The sequence below is a fragment of the Carassius gibelio genome, chromosome A8, assembly GCF_023724105.1.
Source record: "Carassius gibelio isolate Cgi1373 ecotype wild population from Czech Republic chromosome A8, carGib1.2-hapl.c, whole genome shotgun sequence".
In the NCBI taxonomy this organism is placed as follows: Eukaryota; Metazoa; Chordata; class Actinopteri; order Cypriniformes; family Cyprinidae; genus Carassius; species Carassius gibelio.
Genome location: NC_068378.1, coordinates 17,110,053 through 17,137,950, shown reverse-complemented (window position 1 = coordinate 17,137,950; position 27,898 = coordinate 17,110,053). Strand labels below are relative to the sequence as shown.

The 27,898-nt window shown below is 36.8% G+C and overlaps 4 protein-coding genes across 8 annotated transcripts; all 4 read left to right on the top strand.

The window, feature by feature from the left end:
* Positions 1-616: 616 nt before the first annotated feature.
* On the top strand, positions 617-15,273 carry LOC128018676 (peroxisome proliferator-activated receptor delta). 4 transcript variants are annotated; one of them, XM_052604351.1, is made up of 9 exons: positions 617-1,228; positions 1,927-2,017; positions 4,527-4,980; positions 8,003-8,154; positions 9,102-9,240; positions 12,138-12,337; positions 12,559-12,762; positions 13,241-13,484; positions 13,653-15,273. In XM_052604351.1, exons 3-9 carry the CDS (start codon positions 4,581-4,583, stop codon positions 13,898-13,900), a joined length of 1,587 nt encoding a protein of 528 aa, XP_052460311.1. In that variant the 5' UTR covers positions 617-1,228; positions 1,927-2,017; positions 4,527-4,580; the 3' UTR covers positions 13,901-15,273. The 4 variants fall into 4 exon arrangements, with proteins under 4 accessions (XP_052460311.1, XP_052460310.1, XP_052460313.1 ...); XM_052604353.1 differs by lacking the exons at positions 617-1,228; positions 1,927-2,017 and adding exons at positions 5,267-5,325; positions 6,079-6,163 and having other exon boundaries at positions 4,832-4,980; XM_052604350.1 differs by lacking the exon at positions 1,927-2,017 and having other exon boundaries at positions 620-1,228.
* Positions 15,274-15,917: 644 nt separating this feature from the next.
* LOC128018675 (probable E3 ubiquitin-protein ligase makorin-1) lies at positions 15,918-19,323 on the top strand. Of its 2 annotated transcripts, none has more exons than XM_052604347.1 (8): positions 15,918-16,108; positions 16,978-17,109; positions 17,184-17,467; positions 17,550-17,683; positions 17,773-18,014; positions 18,138-18,248; positions 18,337-18,454; positions 18,610-19,323. In XM_052604347.1, exons 1-8 carry the CDS (start codon positions 15,975-15,977, stop codon positions 18,727-18,729), a joined length of 1,275 nt encoding a protein of 424 aa, XP_052460307.1. In that variant the 5' UTR covers positions 15,918-15,974; the 3' UTR covers positions 18,730-19,323. The 2 variants fall into 2 exon arrangements, with proteins under 2 accessions (XP_052460307.1, XP_052460309.1); XM_052604349.1 differs by lacking the exon at positions 15,918-16,108 and adding an exon at positions 16,356-16,515.
* A 1,214-nt stretch (positions 19,324-20,537) lies between these two features.
* On the top strand, positions 20,538-23,293 carry LOC128018673 (60S ribosomal protein L10a). The gene is made up of 6 exons (XM_052604345.1): positions 20,538-20,628; positions 21,058-21,129; positions 21,808-21,888; positions 22,297-22,445; positions 22,537-22,709; positions 23,078-23,293. Exons 1-6 carry the CDS (start codon positions 20,624-20,626, stop codon positions 23,246-23,248), a joined length of 651 nt encoding a protein of 216 aa, XP_052460305.1. The 5' UTR covers positions 20,538-20,623; the 3' UTR covers positions 23,249-23,293.
* A 144-nt stretch (positions 23,294-23,437) lies between these two features.
* si:ch211-163l21.11 (inositol 1,4,5-triphosphate receptor associated 2) lies at positions 23,438-27,845 on the top strand. The gene is made up of 13 exons (XM_052604344.1): positions 23,438-23,703; positions 24,012-24,078; positions 24,184-24,250; positions 24,374-24,401; positions 24,591-24,731; positions 24,946-25,077; positions 25,183-25,330; positions 25,420-25,463; positions 25,627-25,677; positions 25,761-25,879; positions 26,988-27,113; positions 27,297-27,425; positions 27,550-27,845. The coding sequence occupies exons 1-13, from the start codon at positions 23,701-23,703 to the stop codon at positions 27,680-27,682; spliced, it is 1,188 nt and encodes a 395-aa protein (XP_052460304.1). The 5' UTR covers positions 23,438-23,700; the 3' UTR covers positions 27,683-27,845.
* Positions 27,846-27,898: the final 53 nt, after the last annotated feature.

Below are 27,898 nucleotides of genomic sequence, written 5' to 3'. Positions count from 1 at the left end.
TTATTCTATATCTATTACTCCCGTCTCGTTGTCAGGTAAATATCTTTGGTGATACACCATCATATTTAACTTGAAGTCCATCTGTTTACAGTTGACTCCGACCTAATGGCCCCATCTAGAGGAACACTTTATAAATCACAAAAAAACTTTCAATTACTGGTATTGTTATAATATTAATGTATTAAAGTGAGATCATTTGTAAACATTTAACAAAATTTATTACATGCAATTTTCCAGTTGCTCAGAGCAACTAGTCCGTCTCGGTACGATTTCAGCCCTAACGGGAAATAACATTTATGATTCATACAGCTTCCTTAATATTCATCTGTCTCCTACTGGCGGAATCTAACCACCTTTTATTACGTAACATTCACGCCATGCTTTTTTCTTTTCTTAGCATGTCTTTTAGGTCTTTTACTGTCTATCGTAAAAAACCTGTAAAGGAAAACAGACTCTGAACCAAAGCCTTCTGCTCGAGCTGTCATTGGACAAACGCCAATCACGTGATTAGGTCAGACGTCAAACCGCAGAGTGGGAAATTTGTTACACACTCAATCAGAAAAATAGTTCATAGAGGTGAATTGTTCTACTCGTATTTAGTTCTTTACACATTTTTAATACGGTTGTACTATGTGTAAGTGGTTAAATAGATTTTTTTGCGTTTTAAGGTCAGTTGCCTTCTTGACAACTTTCGGTCGAAGAGCGACCCCTTCAGGCTATTTTATATAGAATACACGCCTCTTTTCTCTTTTCTAGTTCCTTTATTTCGGTCATCCCAGACAACCGAGTTATCAAAGTGAATGGAGTTACTAGACCAGATTGAGTAAAAGTGGGCGTAGGAATAACAGCGCGATGGTCATCGCTTGATCCGTTTTTTAATTGGATTTTAAAGCAGAATGGATATAACAGGAATCTGGAAGGAAGAAGACTGTATTTGATATTTGAAACACATTAAGCTGTATTTGTTTTACCGGGAGAAATCTGAAAGCGTGCACAACAAAATAAAAAACAAAACAAAACATGTTAGCGTCAAGCTAGCTAGTGCTCACCACGGACTAGCATTTGTGGAATAAGAGTCACGGCGGGAACACACTGATGACACACCTGATGTAAACCCACGGACTATGAGCTCATTTGAGTCTCAAAACAACGTAACGTAACGTAGGAAAAGTATATTTGTATTTGTTCGACCGCTGGGAAACTTCGAAGCTGACTCGTAAACACCAAGGTAAACCAGAATTGCTAATTTAGCCAAAACTCGCTGTTTTGCTTTAAGTCTAAATGTCTGCTTCATCCGATTACGAACCAAGTAAACATGCCCATATCGGAATAAGTGTATGTTGTAGTCTGTTAAAGAGTTGATGTCACCGTTTTGAAGTACTGTTTTGTCAGCTAACTAAGCTAGATTTGTTGTCTGTCAGGTTGATGATGTGCCACTCAGTCTGTCTAGCTTTTTGGCTATTTTGTGTTATTTGTCATACAATCGTTAAGGTTATTTCAGCAATGGGATTCATGTCAGTCACTTCATGTCAGTTTCTTCATTAGATGAAGTTTCACCATATGTATTGTACATTTCTAAACTTTGCTTTCTCAGCCAGGCGCTGTTCACATTAACATTACGTTAGATTTTTACAGCCATCTATTAACAATTTAAGGAACAAGGAATACATTAGTCGGCACATTCTACAAATACTTTACGTCATCTTAAGACATTTTAGTTCCAAAAATTCCAAAATGATCAGGCAATTAAAGAAACATTATTATAGATACATTTAAGCAATTGTTTTACAAGAGTAACGTACTATTTTCTGAATCAAACAGATAAGAGATTGAAAGAAGCTATTTACTATTATTATACTTACTATATAATAAACTTATTATCATACTGCTAAGACAAGTGAATTGTTTGTGTTTTGTATTTGAAAGGCTTCACGTAGATGTATCAAGTGTGACCTTCTGCACACAGAAGACCGACTGCTTTCGCTCTGATTCCAAAGTTAAAGTTTTTACAATAAAGGTGAAGATCTACTGTCTATAATCTTCAACAGATTTTATGTACTAGTTCATTATTAATTGTGTAATGCTCTGAGTTTTTCCTGCCCTTTAACTATAATGGCAAGACATCAAATATGTTTAAATATGCAAATACTGTACACTAAATGATTTACTAAATGTGCACTAATTGGTATACATTTCCCAAACAGAAATCTGAACATTGGACATATGAATGATTTTTAAAGAGGGGACTTTGGATATATATTTTTATGACTCAGAAAATAAAATAAATAAAACAGAGAAAACTGTCAAAAAAATATATAAATCATGTTTTTTAAATTTTTATGTAAAATAGTCAAATGATGAACAAACCCCTCTGAAAACTTTAGAATATAGGTAAGTACACTATAAGTGAAGATTTCTGGCTCCTTACATGTGAATTGAAATCTACAGATGAAAATAGATAAACTGTAATAAAATAAACACTTAAATGTGTATTTTGGACATTTCTGGAAGCCTAATAGTCCAGTAACTCAAAATTGACCTGTGCATAAAAAAAAAAATCATAGTTTTTTTTTTTCTTTAGTATCTTGCCTTAAAAACAAAAATGAAGCAACTGAGCGGTTCAGACACTGGAATGAGTGTTTTTCAAAACCTCTGCACACTGACTCATTTAGTTCCTCTCTGCAGCTAGCATGCAACCCTTAGTACAATGCAAACAGACTGAGATCCTGAATGACTAGTTGCTGACAAGTCTGAACAGTGGCTCATAGTGTTTCTGATCACTTCATTTACTGCGCATGCGTGTAAATTAATGTAAAATCGGTGCATATATTGTAGTGCTCTTTTTTTCTGTTATCCAATGTGGTTCAGTAACTAACTAACTAACTAAATCAGCTAAGTTTTTTTTTTTATTGGATTGTCTTTGTTATTCAAACATTGATGTGGTTTCTGCATAATCCTATTGTCAGAATCCTCTAATTACGAACACAGTCTGTTTGGTCGGGGTCTCAATCCTCACATCTGTTATCACCGTCTTTCACACTGAGAGCTATGATGAATGTGACCTCATTCATTCCTTTTTCTTTTTTTTTTTTTTGTCGATACAATGATTCAGTTTTTCCAGATTTCTTTAAAATATATTTTTTTGTTCACTGGAAGGTTTGGAAAAGACATTGGGGTGAATAAATGATGATAGGGTTTTCATGGGTAAACTATCCATTTAAGACATTCTGTAAACACCTTGTAGTCTGAGGAAGTACACTGCCTGCCAGATGAAACACAAACTCTCTTGACCTTTGTGTTGACAGTTTGGTTTTTGTGTTTGCTCATGCAAATGGGTCATGAGTGACAGCATGGATCTCTTCAGTATTTTACACATAGCATTTATTCATGTCTTAGTGTTTGACATGGCTCATTGCCCATGTTATATCCTCTGTTAGGATGCTAGTTATCTGACCTGTCCTTAACATGGGCACAGTCAGTTCTGTGTCTCTTAAGGAAGGAAGATAATGATCAGCGTTATTCTTTCTCTTTTCATTTTGCTTTGATAGACCATTCTTGATCAGATGACCAGATTATGTAAATTTTGTAACACAGAAGTATTTTGCTAGATCTCTTTCTGTTGGTCATACAATCTGAGTGAGTCTCATAATGGATTTATCACCTCTCACTCTATGTAAACTAAATATACCACAGCCCTGTAATTGCTTATGACACAGTTTGTATCCGTCTCCAAAAAAAGATTAATTGTCTTGTAATCGGAAGTGGTGAATGAATAAAAGGCCAGCTTGCTAAGACAAAAGCTACTTTCTGATTCTCTACATTTAAGAATTATATTTTCCTATAAGCATTTGAGCCAGGCATTACCCCCCCCCCCCTCCCCCAAAAAAGAAGCCTATTCAAAAAAGTGACAAAAAAAAATTAAGCTGAAAGGAAAGCATTACTGCAATATAAAAATATTGTAAAAACTTGTATTTTTACATTACATACACTACCGTTCAATAGTGTTTTTTTTATTATTTGAAGGTCTCACCAAGGCTGCAAAAATACAGTTAAGTGAACAGTAATAATGAGAAATATTATTACAATTTAATATAAATATAGTGTCACATGGTTATTTTTCTAATATGCTGATATACTCAAGAAACATTTCCTATTAACAATGTTGAAATTGCTTAATATTTCAGTGGAAACTATAATGCATCAGGATACTTTTAATAATAGAAAAAACAATTAATTTAAAATCTTTATCAAATGAATGTGGTCTTAATACAGTGTGAACAAATCATTTATGCGCTTTAAAAATCATCATGATGAAATTTTTTCCCTTTAATTTTATTTGAGTCAGCGGAGAGGTAAGGGGGGTGGGGTGGAGTCAGGAAATGGCCCAAGCAGTACTGGACATCAGGTCATCCGTGTAATCTCTGGAGCATGTGCACTACACACCAGCGATGATGGTCATATACTGATACCGTGTTCGATTGAGGCACTGTTACAATAATTAACATCTATGTCTTTTGTCTTTCCAGAGGCAATGTCACGTGATGGATGGTTATGAGTATTAGTAGCCAGACAGGAGAACCATGGAACAGGTTGAGCAATCTACCTCAGAAATGAAATGTGACGGCCCAGTAGACGTCGCGGCAGCCCAAGAGCCCCTCATGTTCACAGGAGTTATGAAGGGCCAATCGTCTCCACTGACAGACCTGAACCCAGTCCAGATTCTTGAAGACACAACATGGATGGCAGTCCAGGAGGGTGAGTCTGCATCCTCGGACTGTGGAAAGATGTCAGAGCTACAGGAGCCCAGCTCAGCGTCGGGTGAGGAGGTGGAGGCCAGCGAGACGTCTGATGCCACAGGAATAGAAGTCTCACCCGGCAGCAAGGGATCACGGGGGGCCACTCTACAGAATGGAGATGGGACACCACAGAAGAGTCCTCGACAGAATAGTGACACTTCTGTAACAGCTCAAATATTTCCAGGTAAAACTGCGCTTAGACATCAGAGCCAAGTATTATGACATCCTGACAGTGAGATTTTTTGCCTCCACTTAACCCTATAAATCAGAGGTTGACTATAAATTCTAATAAATAAATTATATAAATTAATCGGTTTTGTAGATTAATCGGCACTGATAGTTAATTGCTATAAATATCGGCTATCTGCAAAAATCGTTAGTTGTGTGCGTTGCTGGAGCGGCTACAGTATGAGGGCGGCCTCTAGAGGAGGAATCACTGACACTTTGTGCTATTTGTTTTGACACGTGAGGCTGCGTGCTGCACAGAGCCGGACACTTCAGATGCGGATTTAAAACGGACAACGAAGCGGTGTGTATACAGTATACTACAGTACATGTTTTCATTCTTTGTTTGTGTTTAACGCCATGCCAGCTATTGTAGCTATTTTCATGGCAAGAAAATATGTGTCTAAGTTACATCAGATTTTTGCAATTTATTTTAGCTAAAAACTGCAAATTGTATCTGGCTTAACTCTGTTAAAGATCTCTTAAGAAGAGGTAATTGAATAAAATGTTTTCTCAAAGGGTTGTACATGTTTTCATATCATTATATAGTAGTTACATTTGTTGACTAGATGCTGCATTAGTAGTGAAAGAACAGAATTATGTTTGCCATCAAGGCTAAGAGGATGCAAACATTAGTAGGCTAGCACCTCAAGAGGTTGAAACAGTTTGACCAAAATAATCAAATGTTTGATGTCATTATTGTAACCATCTATTTGCATTATTTTATATCCAATTGGTCACTTTTATGCATTTGTTACCTGTTGAAGTTGCGTATTTAAAGCTAGTGACGTTAGAAAGCATATTGATGCGTTCATGCAGCTGACAGAGATCCTTCTGCTTCACGCATGACCACTCACATAGTTTTCCATTAAATTACATTATATTTGTCCCAGATCGTTGTTGGTATGTATAATGACTTCACCCAAGACTGGGAGATTGTGAATTGGGCATTTTTCAGTGAAACATTTTCCTTTCTCTATGCTTCAAACAGATTCAAAATGCTTCTTACAGTATAGATCGTGCTTTCTCTTAATGGTTTGCCACTTTGTTCTTGTAGTGAACCTTTGCCTGGTTGGTGATTAAATAAACAGTTCTGAACAGCCGCTTGAACTGAACACAGTACGTCCGGTGTGTTATAACCTGTGAGTTATAGATGAAACGTGCTGCACTTTGTGTCCGGTGTGCTTTGTTATTTTTAGTTTTATATAAAAAAATAAAAAAAGTAAGACTATACATTAAAAAATGTATATGTAATTTCAGTGCTATGGCCTTTCTGTAGATGTGTAAACATGGCCATTTTTAAACATGACTGTTTGGATTTATATTAAATAACACTTTACAATTTGTAAGATTCCATTTGTAACCATTTCAATTCCATTTGTGTTAATATGAGCTGTAGAAGCATTGGTCCTTTTTCTGAGTTTTAATTTCAATTCCAGTACATTTTAAAAGTTTAAAGTTGCATATGTTATTAATTAACTATGAACTAACATTAATGATCAATTTATAATATAACTATCGGTTGATTAATTGGTTAGTCGTCAGCGTAATCCAACCTAGCTATCAGTATTGGTAAAATTAACTACCAGTAAACCTCTAATATAAATATCGATGTATCATATTTGGTACATGGCTTTCAAAGGCCTCTACATCATTAATAAGATCAATGTATTCCTGAAAAGAATAACCCTTAAAATTTCTATTGATATTATTTACTGTATTTTCATTAACTTAATTTGTATTATATATTTAATCATGTTTTCTATTTCATAAAATGTGTTAACCATATATAATACAGCAGATATTTTAGCTATATTCATTTTATATATATATATATTTACTGTACAGTCCAAAAGTTTGGACACACCTTCTCATTCAAAGAGTTTTCTTTATTTTCATGACTATGAAAATTGTAGATTCACACTGAAGGCATCAAAACTATGAATTAACACATGTGGAATTATATATGGAATTATATACATAACAAAAAAGTGTGAAACAACTGAAAATATGTCATATTCTAGGTTCTTCAAAGTAGCCACCTTTTGCTTTGATGACTGCTTTGCACACTCTTGGCATTCTCTTGATGAGCTTCAAGAGGTAGTCACCTGAAATGGTCTTCCAACAGTCTTGAAGGAGTTCCCCGAGAGATGCTTAGCACTTGTTGGCTCTTTTGCCTTCTGTCTGCGGTCCAGCTCACCCCTAAACCATCTCGATTGGGTTCAGGTCCGGTGACTGTGGAGGCCAGGTCATCTGGCGCAGCACCCCATCACTCTCCTTCTTGGTCAAATAGCCCTTGATGCCTTCAGTGTGACTCTACAATTTTCATAGTCCTGAAAATAAAGAAAACTCTTTGAATGAGAAGGTGTGTCCAAACTTTTGGTCTGTACTGTATATAATAATTCAATTTTAAACATGATTATATTAATGTAACTATTGTTTATTTAATATTACTTATTTATGACCTGATTTTTATCCTTTGTTAACTTTTAAACCTAAAGGGGTCAGCACTCTCTCTAGTGTTTTCCGCCCCTTCTACTACAAGGGTGAAGGGCTAAGGAGGTAATGAGGTTTATGTAGGCGTTGATCTTCTTGTACAGAGGTGGTCTTTCATTGAACTATGACGTCGTAATGTGACAAATTCCAAAAGTCTTTTTGTCAGCTTGGGGTAAATAAAAGGGAAAATTTAGTTCTGAAACTTAAGATTGTTTTTATAGTACATTGACCTGTTATGTCAAGAGATCAAGGGACATTTGATTTCTCAGTTCATGACCCCTTTAACAAAACAACATTAATAGAAGATTAAAATGAAATAATTCATAGAAATATATTGAAGAGAATTTTTTCCTAACATTAAACATCCATTTTTTTTTCTGTCAGGCTTTCTGATTTCTATGTATTTTATCCATAAACTTTTGCAGTTCTCTGATAAGAGACCCTTTAAGAAGTTTCTATTTTTTGTTTTTGGCTCATATTTACAGATCCATTACAGACCACCTCTCTCTCACTGTCAGACCAGTTACGGCTGGGTCAGAATGACCCCAGTACTTTGGGCCTGAACGTTGAGTGCCGCATATGTGGAGATAAAGCCTCAGGATTTCATTATGGAGTACATGCTTGTGAAGGCTGCAAGGTATTTTTGCTGAACTTGTCCAAACTACTGCAGTCAAGGTTTTTCACAAACTGTGGATCTGTTAATCTGTTACAGCATCTTTAAAAGGATAGTTCACCCAAAAATGAAAGTTTATGTTTATCTCCTTACCCCCAGGACAACCAAGATGTGGGTGACTTTGTTTCTTCGGTGGAACACAAACTGAGATATTTAACACAAACCGTTGCAGTCTCTCAATCATATAATGTTAGTGGAAGGGAATCATAAAACATACACAAACAAAACCAAATTAAACCCTGCAGCTTGTGACGATACATCGATGTGTAAAGACACAAAACCACTGGTCTGTGCAAGAAACTGAACAGTATTTATAAAGTTTTTACCTATGATTTTCACAGGCATGTCCAAACTGTCCTGAGTGCGTTCTCAACAGCCAGCGCCTGACGCGCCGTTGTCTACTCGCTTTACGGTGGATTGCAGACTTCTAAGTGCAATACCACCACCTATCTCTCAAATGAACCATTGACAAGCCTAATTGAGATTATAGCTAGATATAAATATTGTTCAGTTTCTTGCACAGACCGATCTTTACACATCAATGTATCGTCACGAGCTGCAGGGTTTAGCTTGGTTTTGTTTGTGTATGTTTTTATGACCCTCAAAGCTGTGATTCCGCTTCACTTCCGTTATATGACTGACAGACTGCAATGGTTTAAGTTAAAAATCTTGGTTTGTGTTCTACTGAAGAAACAAAGTCCTCTAAATCTTGGATGCCCTGAGGGTAAGCAGATAAACATAAAATTTTCATTTTTGGGTGGTTTCATAAAACCACTGTATTTCTTTACCTTAAATCACTGGGCTTCCTAATGCTTAAATTGTCATATCTTTGGTGAAATAACTCCACAATACAAGTGCAAATGTGCATTGCTGTTTTGCAGTGAGGAAGTGTCTCTTTTTTTTTTTTTAAGGGTTTTTTCAGACGCACCATTCGTATGAAGCTGGAGTATGAACCGTGTGAGCGTGCCTGTAAGGTCCAGAAAAAGAGCCGAAACAAATGCCAGTACTGTCGCTTCCAGAAGTGCCTGGCATTGGGCATGTCACATGATGGTAAGCAGCCTACATATAACCACAATTTAAAGTGCCCATATTATGCTATTTAAAAATGTTTATTATTTGGTTTTGGGAGTCCCCAACAAGATGTTTACATGCATGCAAGATTCAAAAACACTGTAATTTCCTTATAATATGCATTTAATTAGATGCCAAACACAAAGAGTTCTGATGAACCACTTCAGTTTGTAAACCAACGTATTGCTCCATTCTTTTATCATGACTCCAAGTACAACATTCTATATTAATCGACACATTTCTAGTAGGGCTGCATGATTAATCGAATGCGATTGTCATGCGTGTCTCGTTAGTAAAGCCGGTTCTGTGATTAGCGGTAAATGTCCATCACCTGCTTTCAAATGGAGCGGCACTTAATAGAAAGAGCCGTAGTTCGTAACAAACTATGCAATATCGTGTTCATAATCGCATGCGATTCATCTGGCTTTAATAACGAGACACACATGACAATCACATGCGATTAATCTTGCAGCCCTAATTTCTAGACATTAGCAGACCCACAGTTGATTAGCAGAACTACATGTGCTGGTCATCTAATTAAAATATCATCAACATTTATTTCACTAATTCCATTCAAAAAGTCAAAGTTGTATATTTTATTTATTCATAACACACAGACTGATATATTTCAGATGTTTATTTCTTTTATTTTGATGATTTTAACTGATAACTAAGGAAAATCCCAAATTCAGTATCTCAGAAAATTAGAATATTGTGAAAAGGTTCAATATTGAAGACACCTGGTGCCACAATCTAATCAGCTAATTAACTAAAAACACCTGCAAAGGCCTTTAAATGGTCTCTAGTTCTGTAGGCTACACAATCATGGAGAAGACTGCTGACTTGATAGTTGTCCAAAAGATGACAATTGACACCTTGCACAAGGAGGGCAAGACACAAAAAGTCATTGCAAAAGAGGCTGGCTGTTCAAAGAGCTCTGTGTCTAAGCACATTAATAGAGAGCCGAAGGGAAGGAAAAGATGAGGTAGAAAAAAATGTACAAGCAATAGGGATAACCGCACCCTGGAGAGGATTGTGAAACAAAACCCATTCAAAAAACTGGGGGAGATTCACAAAGAGTGGACTGCAGCTGGAGTCAGTGCTTCAAGAACCACTACGAACAGAAGTGCTCTTACTTTTCATGTTTATACTTTTCAGTTGGCCAAGATTTCTAAAAAGTATTTCTTTGTATTGGTCTTAGGTAATATTCTAATTTTCTGAGATACTGAATTTGGGATTTTCCTTAGTTGTTAGTTATAATCATCAAAATTTAAAGAAATAAACATTTGAATTATATCAGTCTGTGTGTAATGAATGAATATAATATTTAAGTTTCACTTTATGAACGGAATTTGTGAAATCAACTTTTTGATGATATTCTAATTATATGACCAGCACCTGTATAACACGAGTTAGCTGGATACTTACAGCTGCACTGACTGTATACACAATGCAAAACACAAAACGTCAGATTATGCACGCTCGACAGAATATCAAAGCAACAATTATTAGTTACACTTACAGGTTGTGAATCAGAGGAGCAAACTGTTCCAAAGAAACTAGGCACTGGCCCATCCTTCAAGGACAACCGTTTTACGAATCCCGCGTTGAACGCGTTGATTGGGGGAGCTGTCTTTAGTGAAATCTTAGTAAATATGAATTTTAACCATTGATTCTTCACAGCCTCATCCATTAGAAATTAAAATAAACTGAATTCGCTTTCACAGTGTCTTCTTGACATTATCCACACAAACCAGCTTCAGCATTTGAGGGTTGTTTTCGTGGGATGTCCACGTAGAACGTAGGCAGGCATCATGTAAATGTAAGATTTTAAAATTCAAATTTAAAAACGGCTAATTTCAGTGGTTCAGAGTTAACTCTTTCGTTAGAGATAATAACTTTACAATACACTTTCAGCTTTACAACTTTGCAGACTGTTTACATTCACATAAAGCTGCATTACACACTGCTTGAAATGTAATTTTCAAAAATCCATACATTTAAAAAAATGTATGCCATCCAAAGTGAGTTTGTTTCTTCATCAGAACAGATTCAGAGAAATTTAGCATTACATCACTTACTCAACAATAAATCCTCTGCAGTAAATGGGTGCCTTAAGAATGAGAGTCCAAACAGTTGATAAAAACATCACAGTAATCCACAATACCAGTTTGACAATTAATGTCCTGCGAAGTGTAAAGCTGTGTGTTTGTTAGAAGCAAATTCATCATTAGAGTGCTTCCCATTCACTTCATCCTGAGGGTGGGTACATTTTCTGAAAATTTTCATTTTTGTGCCAACTATTCCTGTATAAAGGGGACATCGAATGAAAAATTCACTTTGAAGCACTTTGAATTACCATTGTGTATGAAATGTGCTATATTAATAAACTTGCCTTGCCTTTTACATGGAGTGTATGTAAATGTTTCTTAGCAGAGTGTGGACACAACCCCACAATTATAAAAATCCATTCACTTCTTTTTTTATTCCCTCAAAAACCAAAACAGTCTCAATTTATCAAACCATTTTGAATTTCTGAGCAATATGACGTCATATTGACTGAGTGTCCCATATTAGCATATTTCCACCATCATCTAGTAATACGCTGTCCTCCATTTTCTCTGCCCTCGAGCAGCTATAGACACAATGTCTCCTAGGTAATGCAGGTGTTTTGTAGTTAGATGTAAAAGTGAACATAAAGTGTCTTTTTTTCACCTGAAATCTGAGCCGCTGAGGACACTTGGGCATCCGATGTCCCCTTTAATAGTCATACTCCACAATTCATATTTGAGCATTCATAAATTGTTGCTTTAGTTTTAAATGTGTGCTGGGTTATGTTGTAATAAATGGAGCTCATCTTTGTTTCTTTGAATCAGCAATCAGGTACGGACGTATGCCAGAGGCAGAGAAGAAGAAGCTAGTGGCAGGGCTCATCGCTGGGGAGAAACTGCAAAACTCTAGTGGAGCTGACCTCAAAACACTGGCCAAGCATGTCAACACATCCTACCTGAGGAACCTCAACATGACCAAGAAAAAAGCACGGAGCATCCTCACGGGCAAGACGAGCTGCACATCGGTATGCGCTCAACTTTCAGTGAGATGCCACCAATAATTTCAGTTTTCTCATATTGTTTTATTTTAGCAAGTGGATTGATGTTAAAGTTCTGGCAGATACTCTAAGCCAATATTTATTTTGATGTTAAAACTGATTTTAAACTGTTTTAAACACAAAATAGTATATGATTGATTTGCAGTTATTCTAGTTGTTTTTTAATTATGTTCTCATTTCACCTTCAGCCTTTTGTGATCCATGATATGGACTCACTATGGCAGGCAGAAAACGGGCTGGTCTGGAATCAGCTTAATGGAGCACCACCCAACAAAGAGATTGGGGTCCATGTCTTCTACCGCTGCCAGTGCACCACAGTTGAAACCGTGCGAGAGCTCACAGAGTTTGCCAAAAATATCCCTGGCTTTGTGGATCTCTTCCTTAATGATCAGGTGAGATTAGTACTTTTCTGTGTCTTGATCTTGCAAGGACCCTTGTTGTCTATGGGAGGGTCTGAATGTTCTCTCATTTCATCAAAAAATATCTTCAATTGTGTTCCAAAGATGAACGAAGGTCTTATGGGTTTAAGTAGAATTTAAATTTTTGGGTGAAATATCCCTTTAAATCTGTTGTTTGTGATTTATTCATTTTGAAAAGTTACTGCCAAGATGGATGTCTTTTTTCCTTATTTGGAAAAAAAAAGGATTATTGTTATGATTCATCATTTTGGTGGCAACATTAGAGCAATCACTTGTTTTACCTCATTAAACTATATCTTTTTCTATTTCCTCATTTAAAAAATAGTGCTAAATTATTAAATACAAACACATATTTGACCATTTTTAGTGGCTACTTGTATTTATTATCATACAGGAATTACGTATTGACGCATATTTTTCCGCTGAATTCATCTCCCACTTTTTCTCTCAGGTAACATTGTTAAAATATGGAGTCCATGAGGCCATATTTGCGATGCTCCCATCGCTTATGAATAAAGACGGGCTGCTGGTGGCCAATGGGAAGGGCTTTGTGACGAGAGAATTCCTGCGTAGTCTACGCAAACCTTTCGGCGAGATCATGGAGCCCAAATTTGAGTTTGCGGTAAAATTCAATGCCCTGGAGCTGGATGACAGTGACCTGGCTCTGTTTGTAGCAGCCATCATACTTTGTGGAGGCAAGGCATCATTGCTTCGTTTTCAAAATTGTTGTTGTCCAAATATAAGAAGAGATTAAACGCTTGGAAGAAGCACACTTTACACTGGATGTAAACCAACCAATTGTAATGTCAGTGAAATAGCTCAATAAGAAAAAGGAAGCTGAAAATGGTTTGTCTTTGCTCTAGATCGCCCTGGGCTGATGAACGTGAAGCAGGTCGAACAGATCCAGGATGGCATCTTGCAAGCTCTGGACCAACATCTTCAGGTGCACCACCCTGACTCTCCTCATCTCTTCCCCAAACTGCTCCAGAAGATGGCCGACCTCAGACAGCTGGTCACAGAGAATGCCCAGCTGGTTCAGATGATCAAAAAGACTGAATCTGAGACCTCCCTCCACCCACTTTTACAGGAGATCTATAAAGACATGTACTGACATGCAAGGACCTGAATGAAGCATGGACTTCAGAGTTCCCTCCTGAACGGAGAGAGTGCACAGATCATAACGGCGCCATGGTGCCATTTTTTTTTTTTTTTTTAAGAAATTTTGTAAATGACTTTTTACAAATATTGACTTGGAATACTGACATTTTCTCTTATTTTTGCGGAGTGTTTTTTTATTTAAACTCAAGGATGCAGAACATCTAGTCATCGTTTACTAGTACTACTACTACCACCATCATGTTGTTATTAATTTGCTTGATGAGAGCTAACACCTTTCCATCATGGTTTTGGTTTGCACGTACATTTAAGTGATGTCTAGTATGTTTCTTTGAGAAGAACAGTCAAGCTCTTGAAATACGACTTACTGTATGTAGGGCTTTTATTTTATAGTTCTTCTTTCCTCCTGATTCTGTTTGAGTTGGCACTTTTAGTAAAGTAAAAGTTCGACTCCACACAGAACTGTACAGCAGTCGGTTATATTATTTTGGGATTATGTTACTTTGTTGAGTATGTTGTTTTCAGATTCAGCTGCTACAAATATATATTGGTATTGAAACTGAAGACAAATCTGCTTAATAATTCACTTTCAACTCTTTGGGATAAACCTACAACAGCGTGATAATTTCAGCAGTATGGAAGGAAAGTTTTTTTTTTACTTTGATTTATGAAATTCTTATGTGCTGATCCCTTTGTTAAACACTTGTACCATGATGATACTTGTATTTTGGTATACTGTCTGGTACCAGTCTCAAGGTCATATTTACTGATTTTAGAAACAAAATCAGATTTCATTATATGTACTAAATTAGGTCTTCCATTATATTTTGATTGAACATGTTCTTGACTATGAATATACATTGAGTGATTGAAAGCAAGCAGGCTGTGGTTACATTCAAACTAGAACATGTATAGTACACAAACTTAAATTCATTCTGTAAATCAGATGCATTAATTACTTAATGATCATGTCATGATATTTGTATGTGTGTTGCAAATGAATTGAATGCTTTTTAGGGAAGATACTTCAGTTGTCCTTTATTGAAGTAACTTGGACACTTCTGAGTTCAGAATGGGTCTTGTCAAAAACAGTGCTGAATAATTTGGGAATTCAGTGTACACGTGTTAAAAATCAGTTTTGATGTTGAATTACATTAATTGGTATTAATATGATGTGCAACACATCTACCATTTCACATCCAGAAGAATCTTAGAAATATCTGAGATTTTCTCTTATGGCTGAAATTGCTTTTCTGATCTGTTTTTTTTTTTTTTTTTCAAGATGGACCTTGATGTCAGAGATCTATGATTATGTTGAAACCTGTTACTGTGAAACTAGAGAGCACAATAATATGAAATTATAAGAAATTGCATTTTTTCTTTTCTTATTTTTAAACATACTTTTTTGTCATCCATTTTCACACCAGACATTCACCATAATTGTTCTATCCGGTGCAATCTTATATTTAACTATTATCTTTTAGTTTCATCTGTCATCTTTGTTGCTGTTTGTAATTTGTACTAAAGCATAAAAATACTATAATATGTTTGCAGATATTTAAAAAAACATGTTCACATATTTGTTTCTCAGAAAAATAATACTAAAGCCAGTTATTCTACTTAAAAACATGGAACATTTTTTTCTGTTCTGTCAATATTACATCGTAACGAATTGTTATTTTCGAATCTTTTCAATGAATCGGTTGAACCTCTTCATAAACGGGTCTGAACTAATTAATAGTGGGTCTGAATGATTGATTGACTCGCGAATCGAGCTGAATCGGTCTGTGTGGTTCTCCAGTCATATTGAACTCAAAACAGAGTTGATAATAAATAATATATTATTTTATTTTTTGTATATTATTTTAATAGTTATTAGTTATTTTAACACACATAGTGAAAAATAATATGAAGGAAACTATCGTGTTAGAAATATGTACAATGATATACACGAATATCAGAATTTATTTTATTTTGTTCGAAAGAGCCGTTTACTGGAATCGATTCGAAGTTCGATCCTTTACTGAGTATCACGTTTTGAGAGACATCCCTGTCTATCACACGTCCATATGGGAAAGCCCCGCCCAACAATTATAAAAGTGCGCATGTCATTAGCTATCCATCGGGCAAAGAGTTACAAGCGCAAGATGGAAAGGGAAGCACAATCATCCAAAGGCCCAGGAAACAACAGTGCGGTTTGTAGGTGGGTATGATCTTCAGCTCAGTGTGCAGATCAGTGTTGGATTGTTGCAGGTCCACCAAGCAAACAGTTAAGAAGATATTATATTAAGACCAAGACTAAAATCTGCAAGTATATACAAATTGTGAGACACAAGTCTCGTTTGTATAGATGTCTTCCTCCAAATTCGCAGTTTAATGTTTAAAAGAGACACGCGTCCCTGGTTGGTCAACGCGCGTTCTTCGTGACGTCGGTCTCCAGCGCCTCCCTCTCTCTCTCTCTCTCTCTCCCCCCCGAACTCTTCAATCCGTTTATTGGCTCCAACAACTTCATTAAATCAATTTTTTTGAGGCTCTGACAATGAATCGGTATCGCATACCGTGTAGACAGTCTAAAAAAGGCAGCTCAAATGTGGAAAGAGAAGTCTGCAGGTAGTTTCGTGGTTTCGATCGGATGAAAAGTTCGTTTTCAGCCCCGATCATCTGTTTGAAAGAGTGACTTTTCCTGCTTTAACGTTTCTCGGCGCAGATGTTTACATCCGGTTAAGGCAGCGAGCGATTTGTTTTTGCTGTAGAATAAAGAGAATTGTAGTTACAACAACCTCGTGATATTTGTTATGCTTTTGAACTGCAACGTAAAAGTTAGTTTTGAAAAGACCGTTGCGAGATTGCTAATTTAGTTCCTAAACGTTTAGAGTCCTGAAGTTTCCGTGTGCTACCGTAGTCAATAACCCAAACGAGAGCTCGAGGGTTCAAAACTGATTTTTCCTGCTTTTTATTTATTTATTGGTTTATTTTTAAATCAAATGCTGCAGCTTTTCGTTAACTTGTGAAGTACATGTGCTGGCAGTTGTCCACAATTATGTGTAATGAGCATGTTGTTGTGTTTTGCAGGCAGTTCATCAATGGATCTTGTCGCTATGGTCCGAGCTGTTACTATCTGCACGAGTTTCCAGCAGATCCTTCGTTTCAGGTTCAGTGTAGATACTTCCAGAAAGGTGGCTGCTGGTTTGGTGACCGTTGCAGGTAAGGAGCTAGCTGGCCCTTTTTGAACACCATATGTTATAAGAAAAGTGGTTTACGGGTTGCTTGTCTTGCAGGTATCTCCATGTTCCTCGAGCGGGTGATGGTTCTTCAGGGAGCAGCAGACGTGGTTCAGCACCTGCAGGGCTCCCCTCTGCGCTGGCGGGCCGTTCTCTGGCTGACCGCAGAGGATCTGAGCCCTCTCTTCTCCCACCTCGAGGAGCCCACAGTCTGAATCGCAGGGGTTCAGAGCCTCTGGTCACAAGTATGAGTGTAATGCAGCAGAACTTCGAATGCTTGACTACAGGCATTGCAGAGGAGGAAGAGTTTGTGGTTATGGACAATGCACCTCCCCAGCAAGGTATTACTGTTTATTCATGCTTTTCTTTGAAACTACACATCACATTTTCCTTTTGTGAATTTAATTTTGTTGTCCCCTTCAGGTGCAATTAGACCACTACAACAAATCTGTGCTACAGACTCCAGTTCTTCACATAACTACAGCTCATCAGCCTTTGTGCCGGGCGCAACACCTGCTGTAGTCCAAAAGATAACCGTATCTGAAGCTGAAACGCAGGTCACAAACACTATATATGTTTCCTTAGAGCCTTGACCGCTCTATTTAGAGATCATAGGCTTGGGGTTTAATGAAATATTGGATTCTAGGTGAATGGTTCACCAGAGAGACTAAATCAGGGTGGCGCTGCAGTATCGACGGGGCAAGAGCATTCAAGGGCCTTTGACCAAAGCAAAGATGTGGCCTGTGGCATCTGCATGGACAAGATTTCAGAGAAATCCACCACTCTGGATCGGCGTTATGGCATCCTACCCAACTGCAATCACGCTTTCTGCATCGGCTGCATTGTTACCTGGCGAAAAACAAAGGACTTCCAGGAGGATGTCATCAAGTGAGGGGTTTTTTTTTTTTTTTTGACTCCCCTTCTGCACCTTGCGTGTATAAAACTGTATATATGTAGTAAGTTATGTATACATGTAAATTAATTAATGTAACTAATTTGTTCTTTAAACAGGGGCTGTCCACAGTGCAGAGTGAAATCCTCCTTCTACGTTCCCAGCAAGCATTGGGTCTGTGATGGGGAGGAAAAGGCATCACTGATAGCCGCTTTCAAAGAAAGAAGCAGGTTAGAATGGTTCGCATTCATGCTGTCAAATCTTTTGTAATGTTTATTCGATCCTTAACATTGATTCCTGATTTTTGTTTATCTCTAGTAAGCTAAAGTGCACTTTCTTCATGCGTCATGGATGCTGCCCCTTTAAATCAGAGTGTATCTACAGCCATGACATGCCCTCTAATCATACACACCGTCGCAGGCGCTCAGCATCCAGGGTAATGTTTGTTTAACTCATTTTACTCTATTGTGCATTTTATGTCCCATGTTCGTGCCTTTTTGTTTTTTGTAAGTGGGAATTGTCCGTTATGCATTGCTAAACTTGCTGTATTGACTGTCATTAGTTAGCCATTTTAATCAGAGTTGTTTTTAGGACACAGCTGAGATGTTGGAGGATTTGGGCATTGATGGCATCCAACTTTGGAGCTACATCTTTGCCCTAACTTTGCTGGATGAAGACGATGAAGACCTTCTGGATTTTCTTGATGATTAAGGACATTTTAGAGTCATTTATGTGTTGACTCTGCTTTGAGTGAGCTGCTTATCTTCTGCACTGAAATCTAATGGTCTCTCTTTGGGGTTGGCTTTAGGTAGTCCTAAATGTTTGGCTAATTGTTTAGCTGTGTAGATTTACGTGTGTGTGGGTCTTTTGCCTTAAGTTTAAGGGAGTTGGTGGGGGGAGCAGTTTGAATGCTCAAATCTTAAACTCTGTGTCTCTTCAGGTTTAGTTGAGGAGAAACTAGGGCAAAAGAGGTTCATGTTAACTGAATGCATGATCACTTATTTCAGCTTGCTTTTCACTTGTTGATCATTTTAGTACTTCCATCTGTGCTGATTCCTGATTGTTGTACCCTTCTGTCTGATACCTTTATGAAATTTTAATTATACGTTGTGTAGTAGTTTATATTATTGCCAGTATTTGCAAAACACTAAATGTGCAACCTGTCAGCAGGCTTTCGGTCATATATGGTTCTCTTCAGCAGTGTTAACAGGTTATACCAGGACTTGAGGTCACATTTTATAACTTTTAGTACATGTTTATATTCAAAGAAAAGTGAAAATAAAAAATGTTCCACAGTTTGCCTTACTTGATCTTCCTGGTCTCTTTAATTTGTATGTGTGCTTTGAGGGGGTGGGGGCACTTTGGAGAAGTTGAATTTTATTTATTTTATACAAATCATTCCTTTTTAAATTAAGAAAACTCTGACAAAACTGGTTCAGAATGTCGCGAGAGGGCTTCTCTATTGTAATTCCGCTCCAAACTTGAAGGAGTCTCCAATGTACAATAAGCGTTTATTTAGAGCCACATAAAGAGCTGATTCGAACCTTGAGCTTTCAGCAGTGTTATGATCTGTCATTGTTTTGATCATAAATCTATCTGCTGTGTCTAGACGGATCATTCTGAAATGGCAAGTAGTGGCAGGCTTCCTCGGTGGTGTCCGATGTCTGTTATGAGCTCCAGTGGTGGATCTGATTCTGAAAGCTTATGAAATATTTCACTACTTCACAATTTTATTTTTCATTTTGACTTTCACCTATTAATGTCTAGCGATGTATCAAAAAGTTGGACTTGAGTTTAGTAGAAGCTAAAAAAAAAGGGTTAAACTCGGCGGCTGGCAGCTATGTGGCAAAAATCTAAATGTTTTTTAACATGATTCTCTCTCTTTTTTTCTTTTCTTTTTTGTAAATCAATGCCCCAAAAACCTATATATATAATTTGCATATGCGTATAAATATATAATCATTTGCAATAGTTATTTAGAGGGTAAAACGGCAATAATTGGAGGTATTGTGTTCAATGCTGTGTTTTTCAGAAGCATCTGATCAGTTATGTAGCTGTCTGTTGGAACTGTCCCCAGACCTCAGTTTTGTGATCACACACCTTCTGCTGCCAAAAGTTTGTACAGTACATTAATGTTTGGCACAGGATAAGATTTTGAAATGATTGTAATCAACTGTTTTTTTTTAAGAACTTATTAATTATTATACATTTTCACAACAATATTTAGCTATAAAACAGTTTGCATTATTGATAAAATGTTTCTTGAGCTGCAAATCAGCATGTTAGACTGTATGTATGTGTGTATATATATATATATATATATATATATATATATATATATATATTACTTACACATACATGCATACATACACATATAATGTAATGAAACTATGCATGACGCACACACTTTTATTTATTTATACATTTTTGACACATTGAAAACAATAGTTTATGGAATGTAAAGTAACATTTTTATGGCCACAACAATCATGTCGGTTCCGGAAGTCCGTTTTTTTTTTTTACTCTCAGGCGCATATATTCGGCGCAACTTCCTATCAAACTTCCTTTTTCGAGCTCCGTGTGAAAGGAGAGGCGTCACGGCAAAATGAGGCACGTGAGAAATTGTCACATATACAACGTATTAAAGCATTTAGACTTTTTTTAATCTTACAGTTTAATAGATGTATAAGCAAGTATGTCATAAAGCGGTGTCAGTCGGAGACACTGAGATGTGTTTTCCTTGACGACCTCGAGCAGCTCTTGAGAGCTAATGTAGCGCGTAGCATAGTGGGTTATCAGAAATACAATCCGGTTTAATCCGACCGTTAGTAAGCGTAAATAAAAATTATTATTGTTCTAACTGTTATCATTCATATCTAACCTAAGTAATTTTGATATATTGATGTTTGATAAACGGAGTTTGAGGGCATGTTAATGGTTCATTCACTGGTCGGTCTTACGCTCATGGCAATATAAGCGCTCGAGCCACTCGGAACAAACTGGTCATGCAAGTAATCATTCATGTGTATTTTTTAACAGCAAGGTCTCAAGAGACACTTTGTACGAGGCTGTTCGGGAGGTCCAGGCTGGGTCCCGTCTTAAGAAGAGAAAGTAAGATTCCGGTTCTTGTGTTAACTTGACCGCATAAAGCCACAGACGTTTATAGTATCTATTTTTGTTGTTTATTGTACTTTTTGTTTTGTTTTTCTTTTTAAATTATTGCTAGCAGTTTAAATTGTGGACCGCATTTTTTTCTTTTTATTGTTTAGGTCAATTGTGTAGAAATCGAGATTTATACTGGCATCACCTACTTCGCTGTGCACCACGAAATGTACAACTGTCTGAAAAAAAAAATTTACAAGTGAAGCTTGAACATGTACTTGTAGCTCTTGGTGTAGTTTACCAGTTACTAGTAGTCTCTTGAGTAGTTAATAGTGAACTGAATGATAATTAATTGGGACCAGCAAAAATTGTAATTCAAACTAGTCGAATGTGAGTGGTTTATCTTTTTTTTTTTTTTTATATTATCTGTAGCTATGGAATAGTCCCTGGAGTAGTGATTAGCAGTGACTAGTACTATTACAAATTAATTTTTGGTCAACATGGACTAATTACTGCATTGTAGTTAAACGGCTATTGGTTCAATGAATAAATATTTAACTGCTTGCCATAAAAATGTAGCCTATGCTTAAATATCAGCTGTATATTCGTTAACAGCCCCAAGTGTTTAACCTCATTATGTAGCAGTTACTTGAATACACAATATTTATAGTGGCTTTTATATTTAAGGTTTCTTGAGACTGTGGAACTGCAGATCAGCTTGAAGAACTACGATCCCCAGAAGGACAAGCGTTTCTCAGGCACTGTCAGGTTCGGAAACTTACTCTATCGCCCAGCCTTCTGTCTGCCTGCCCTTTGCTCTGCCTGAATAAATATCTGGATATCTTGACATTAATTACTCAATTAAATTTTATGAATGGGGAGGTTAAAGGCAGGCAGTAGAGAACAGCCTCGGGTAGTCTGTCTGAACCATCCATTCTCTGGGTTGGTTAAGCAGGCGGACCCCTACCCTGGGTCTTAAAACATGAGGGGAGGCTATAGGTGACTGTGTTCATGCCGTCATACCTAAGCCGACCATTTTGTTAAATGCCTGTGCTATCAACACCTGATTACAGCTGAGGTGGTATGGGTAAGACTCTTCTGTTGTGCCTCATATTGGTTAAAAGTGGTCCTATATGCTTCTGTTTGTCAGTCAATCTTTTCCATTGCCCCTCGCAGGCTGAAGACCACCCCACGTCCCAAGTTCTCCGTGTGCATCCTTGGTGACCAGCAGCATTGTGATGAAGCCAAGGCCGCTGAGCTTCCACACATGGACATCGAGGCTCTTAAAAAGCTCAACAAGAACAAGAAACTGGTTAAGAAGCTGGGTGAGTTTCCTTTCAAGCGAGCATTAGTGATAAGGGTTTAGGTTCTGGATTGTGACTACATGTTAATGCATCTTGTTGGTTCTCTCTTTAGCAAAGAAGTACGACGCTTTCCTGGCTTCTGAGTCTCTGATCAAGCAGATTCCTCGTATCTTGGGACCTGGCCTCAACAAGGCAGGAAAGTTCCCCTCTCTGCTCACCCATAACGAGAACCTGGCCACCAAGGTGGATGAAGTGAAATCCACCATCAAATTCCAGATGAAGAAGGTAGGTTTTTATTAAAGGAGGTTGCATTTGCTCATCAGTTGAAACGTTAACTTGATCAAAAGTGACAATGAAAAGATGAAATGAAACAACTCTGGAAAAAGTGACTGTCCCACACTGTAAAAACGTGTGTAGTGTCAGTGACATCACGTGTACCTTTTTAATATAATATCCCAATAGTACTGTTTTTAGTGTATGTTTAAGTAAATGGAGCCTAGTTGAGCATAAGAGACTCCTACAGATCCCGCATCTCCTAAAGGGTGTATATTACAAATTTTTATCACTGTTGTACATGCTGATTGAGAGGCTTCATTTTAAGAACTCCTGAGTTTGTATTATGTGAAGTTGATAATGGCTTCTGTCACGTTCAGGTTCTCTGTCTGGCTGTGGCTGTTGGTCATGTCAGGATGACTGAGGAAGAGCTGGTCTACAACATCCACCTGGCTGTCAACTTCCTGGTGTCTCTGCTGAAGAAGAACTGGCAGAATGTCAGAGCACTCTACATCAAGAGCACCATGGGAAAGCCACAGCGCCTCTATTAGAGACTCTGTTCCTCAGTTTTCTACAATAAATGGAGTTGACCCAAATCTTGTCTGTTTTTGTTTCTTTCCTGATGTCCTTTCAAATGATTGCTCTTTCTATGTGTTCATTTGATCAGTATTCTCACTGTGAAAGTTGCACAAATTGATTTGAATTGTCTCAAAGGTTTTCGGAATATTTATGGACCGTAAGGAGACTGTAGTTCTTAGAAAAAGATCGATGTAAAACTGCTTCACCTGCATAAATGAATTTTATATTAAATTGGCTTAAACATTAAAGGCAACTTTTGTAATATGGTTCACCATGGTGCATTGTAGCTTGCACACCAAGCGAAGTATATTTAGCAGTTGTCTCAAACAGCGTCATTAGTCTGCCAGTTTCCTTGACTGTCTAATCTTAATGAGATTAAGTGTCAGTAAGGAGAAGTGGAGAGCAAGAAATCACCGTTAACATTATGGTAAGCAAGCATTTATCTTATTTTCTACACTTTGTGTATGCTATCTTGAGCAGTAGCTGTAAATCTGCATGTAAGATGGGTGGTTATTGGGGTTGGATTGATTTAACGTGTCAGTAGATGGCTTTTTATAGACCATATGTAGGCAGAATTCATAGCTTGTGTAGAAAATTTGGTTTTTAATGTTCAAAATGAATGTAAAACACTTGTTGCTGGGGAAATAAGCATACACATCAGTTAAGCTTCTATAGTCTGCATCAAATTTTTAGACTTATTTTGCGATTTATAATTAATAAACAATTTCTGATCAGGCCGGTGAAGAAAAGCTAGTCGTGACCAACAATCAGACTGAGACCAGTGAGAATGACTCTGAGGAGGGTAATGCCTCAACAAAACCATCTACTTGACATACTTTCCTATAATATATTAATTTAAAAATTATACAATGTAAATTAAAGTTTAAGTGACTTTTCTCTTCTGAAGGGTCTAGACACGAAGACCAAATTGCTTTAGAAGAGTCGTCTGTTAGGGTGAGGCTGGGTCCTAACAGGTGATTTACTCAGACTAAACCAAAGCTAGCTTTTTAGTTATAAAGTCTCATCAGTAATTTATTGGGTTATTTAATTGATTTCTGAATTGTGGATATAAATTACAATAATGTCTTCCATCATAGTGTTGACATGACAGAGGAGGAACTGGAGGTCAGTCCTGTTTGTTTTAGATACATAGACATTCGTACCATCAAGTGAAGTGATGGTTTTCAGTTTTCTTTAATGTGTGGCATTCCTTTATAATTCTGTTCCATGTAGATTAGATAAATGTATTTATAAATTTTTTTAAATTGTATTTTATTAATATTATTTAATTTAGCTTTTCATTACCCTGCACAGGCTGCTTTCTCTCACCTGTCTCTGGCCTTTTGCTGTGACCAGTACACGCTTTGTCAGAGACTGGAGATGGAGGAACACGCTCGGGACAATGCTGAGGACAACCTCAAACTAGAAGTGGAAAGAGGCATGGAAGTGCTTGAGGTACGACTACAATCTGAGAGCATATATATATCTATCTATATATATATATCTATATATATCTATATCTATCTATCTATATATATATATATATATATATATATATATATATATATATATATATATATATATATATATATATATATATATATATATATAATCCTTGTTTTTTCGGATTTAGCTTATGCCAATTCTAGGATTGTATTTTTGTCACTAGACACTCAAGGGAATGTGTTTAGATATCAAACGTGCCAGGCTTCTCCAGCATCTTGAGCTGTCTCTTAACATTATCGGGGGCACCATCGGAAGAATCTCCAAGACAGCTGAGGTTCTTGGGGCTGTGCATCAGGTATCTGTCGATACGAGATTTAACTCTGTTAGCAAAGCCAGGGAACATTACAGTAGATCCCTTCAGACTGGTGGTTCTGTAATCCCGTTCTGTTTCTGTGAGTAGGAGGCTAAAGTGAGCCGTGCAGTGGAGCTCATGGTGGCTCATGTGGAGAACCTGAAGCGCCGTCATGTGAGGAACAGTGTTGAACTGGACGAGATGAAGAAACAGATGGAGAAAAGCAGCAGAGAGCACAATGTCTGCGAGCAGAGGGGTAGGAAACACCCATTCAGTTTTTTCACCATGTTAAAGTTATGATGCATCCACTAGCATTTTAGAAAAAATGTACCTGTGTCATTGCAGAGGAAACTGACACTATTGAAAAGCTGGAAAAAGACCTACAGAAGGTATTGACTGCATACTTGTTTGGCTTTCATTCTGAAAAATGATTTTGTTGTTTGTTTCCTTGATTTATGAAGATATATAAATAATTTATATTTCAGATGTGAATTATATGATATGATTAGAGTATCATCAAATAATAATGTCTTTCATTTGTCTCACTCTTAGCCACAATTACGGCGTAGAATCAGTACAAACATCATTGCAAAGCAAATCCAGGTCAGTGCACAATGAGTCTCTTCCATTCTAGTCTAAACTTAATGTAAGAGCACTTGTCATTTTCTTTTCTGTTTTATTTGAAGAGGCAAAAGGTGAAGGAGGCAGAAGCTATATTATCTTCAGTGACCAGTGAGATTAGTGAAGAGATCAAATCAACCACAAAGAAACCTGACCACACAGACAACTGCCAACTGAATAGAGGGTAATTTGGATACATTTGTATATTTATAGTTGCAATGTAACAGAAATAGTCTTCTGTATAGACAGCTGGTAAGATGTATTTTTGTAGGCCAAAACCCAGAAACAAGTTAGCATTTTAGCACTTCCAGTTCTATAATCCTGATGTCATTGGCCTTGTTTCACTGGGTTTTGGTTAAAATCTTTAAAATCATTAATGTCTGTGGTTAAAACAAGTTTAAGATATTTTCATGTTGTACTCTATGACCTAAAATATATAAAACATTGTAAAGATAAAATGTTTTTTTCAAAGCTTTCACTTGTCTTGAAAAAGGCAGGTGCTAACGAGTGGTTAAATGGGCCTGCAAAGTTTGTTAAATGGGATTACATTGCACCAGTTAACTTATATTATAACCAGTCCACTTTCAAAGCCTCCTTGTGTTTATAATTGCACTCTTGCAAACTATTCTAACTCAACTTTCAGAGTATATAATGACTGAAAGAGTTTGTGATCGTGGTGTAGTTCATTTATAGTCTGCATTTAGATTTTTACTTCTGCCTTTTGTATTTACATCAAAATAAATAAAATGTGTGTTCATTTGTAAACATTATAATGATGAACAGAATGTGTAAGAATCATAAACTTTTGTTGGTTTGAGCTTATTGTCCACAATAATCAAGAAACCAGTGTAGAAATCCCATTGTTTTTTTTGTTCAGTGTAATGTTAACTTCCAGGTTGGCCTACAAAAATACATCACTATTATGATGTGCATCAGAGTGAAATAGACTAGCAAAAAAATAGAGGCTAGAGATTTGATTCAGTTTACACGAATGAGCCATTAACAATAAAATCAATAACATAAAAAAATTAGATAAGGATAATTTTCATTTCATGACCACTTGTTCCAATGGATATATAATGGATATATAATGGATACATATATATATATATATATATATATATATATATATATATATATATATATATATATATATATATATATTTTTTTTTTTTTTGTTTCATATCCTGTTTTACTTGGGAAAAAATAACCTTTTGGAAAAGGGTTTTATGCTGAAATATCACAGTATGAGTGTGATTAATAACCACATCCAAAGTCTCACATTTCCATAGGCAAGTACCCCAAGATGACAGCCCCTCACAAACAGTCACGGCGGATGCTACTGAGGAGACATCCTCTACCCAAATTCATCCCAATCAGACTCTGAGGCTAGAGCTGGACCCTGCCTTTGTAAAAAAGTAGGTCAACTGAAACATAGGCACTTTTTTTTTGAAAGTCCTGGAGAGGAAATCTCATGATAACTTAACCTTTAAATGTAACATTAGACATAAACAAGCCACCACATGTATTTAATGCTAAGATTTAGTCTGCTACAGTCAAAGAGTGGTATATTAACCATTTCATAATAATTCAAATAACAGAAACACAAGTTCACTGCCAGTGTTAGCTCATCAAAAGCGGAGGAGGAAGGCATCGCTGGAGCGCAGTCATGCCTGGCTCAAGAGATCTGAGCACTACCTCAGAGACTGTAATAGATGTGTCAGTAGCTTGTGAGTAACAAGTGATATTCATTTGCATGTTGCTTTTTCATTTACTCTTGTATTTATTCAATTATTATCCATTCATTTCTCAGTGCTTACTGATCACTTGTATTGTTTGTGACTCTATCTGCAGACAGCGCCCTCTTATGCAGTGGATGTACCGTTGCCGCTGGATAATCCTTGCCATTTACCTCACTGTTCTTTGCTCGATCATTATATTAGCCATATTAGTATGGTTGATGCAAACACCCATCTTATGGATGTGAAAGTTATAACCATAGACATAGAAATGCGACGAATATGTTAAAATACTGTTGATAGCTTTTACTTACCATTTGCTAGACATTTTAACTTAGATTTATGGGAAGCTATTTATAGGATGTATAGTTTTAAATGATATCAGAATAAAATTCATGTACTAGCACTCAATGTATGTTGTATATCTGTTTTCTACAATTTCAATGTGAAAGACATAATAGCGA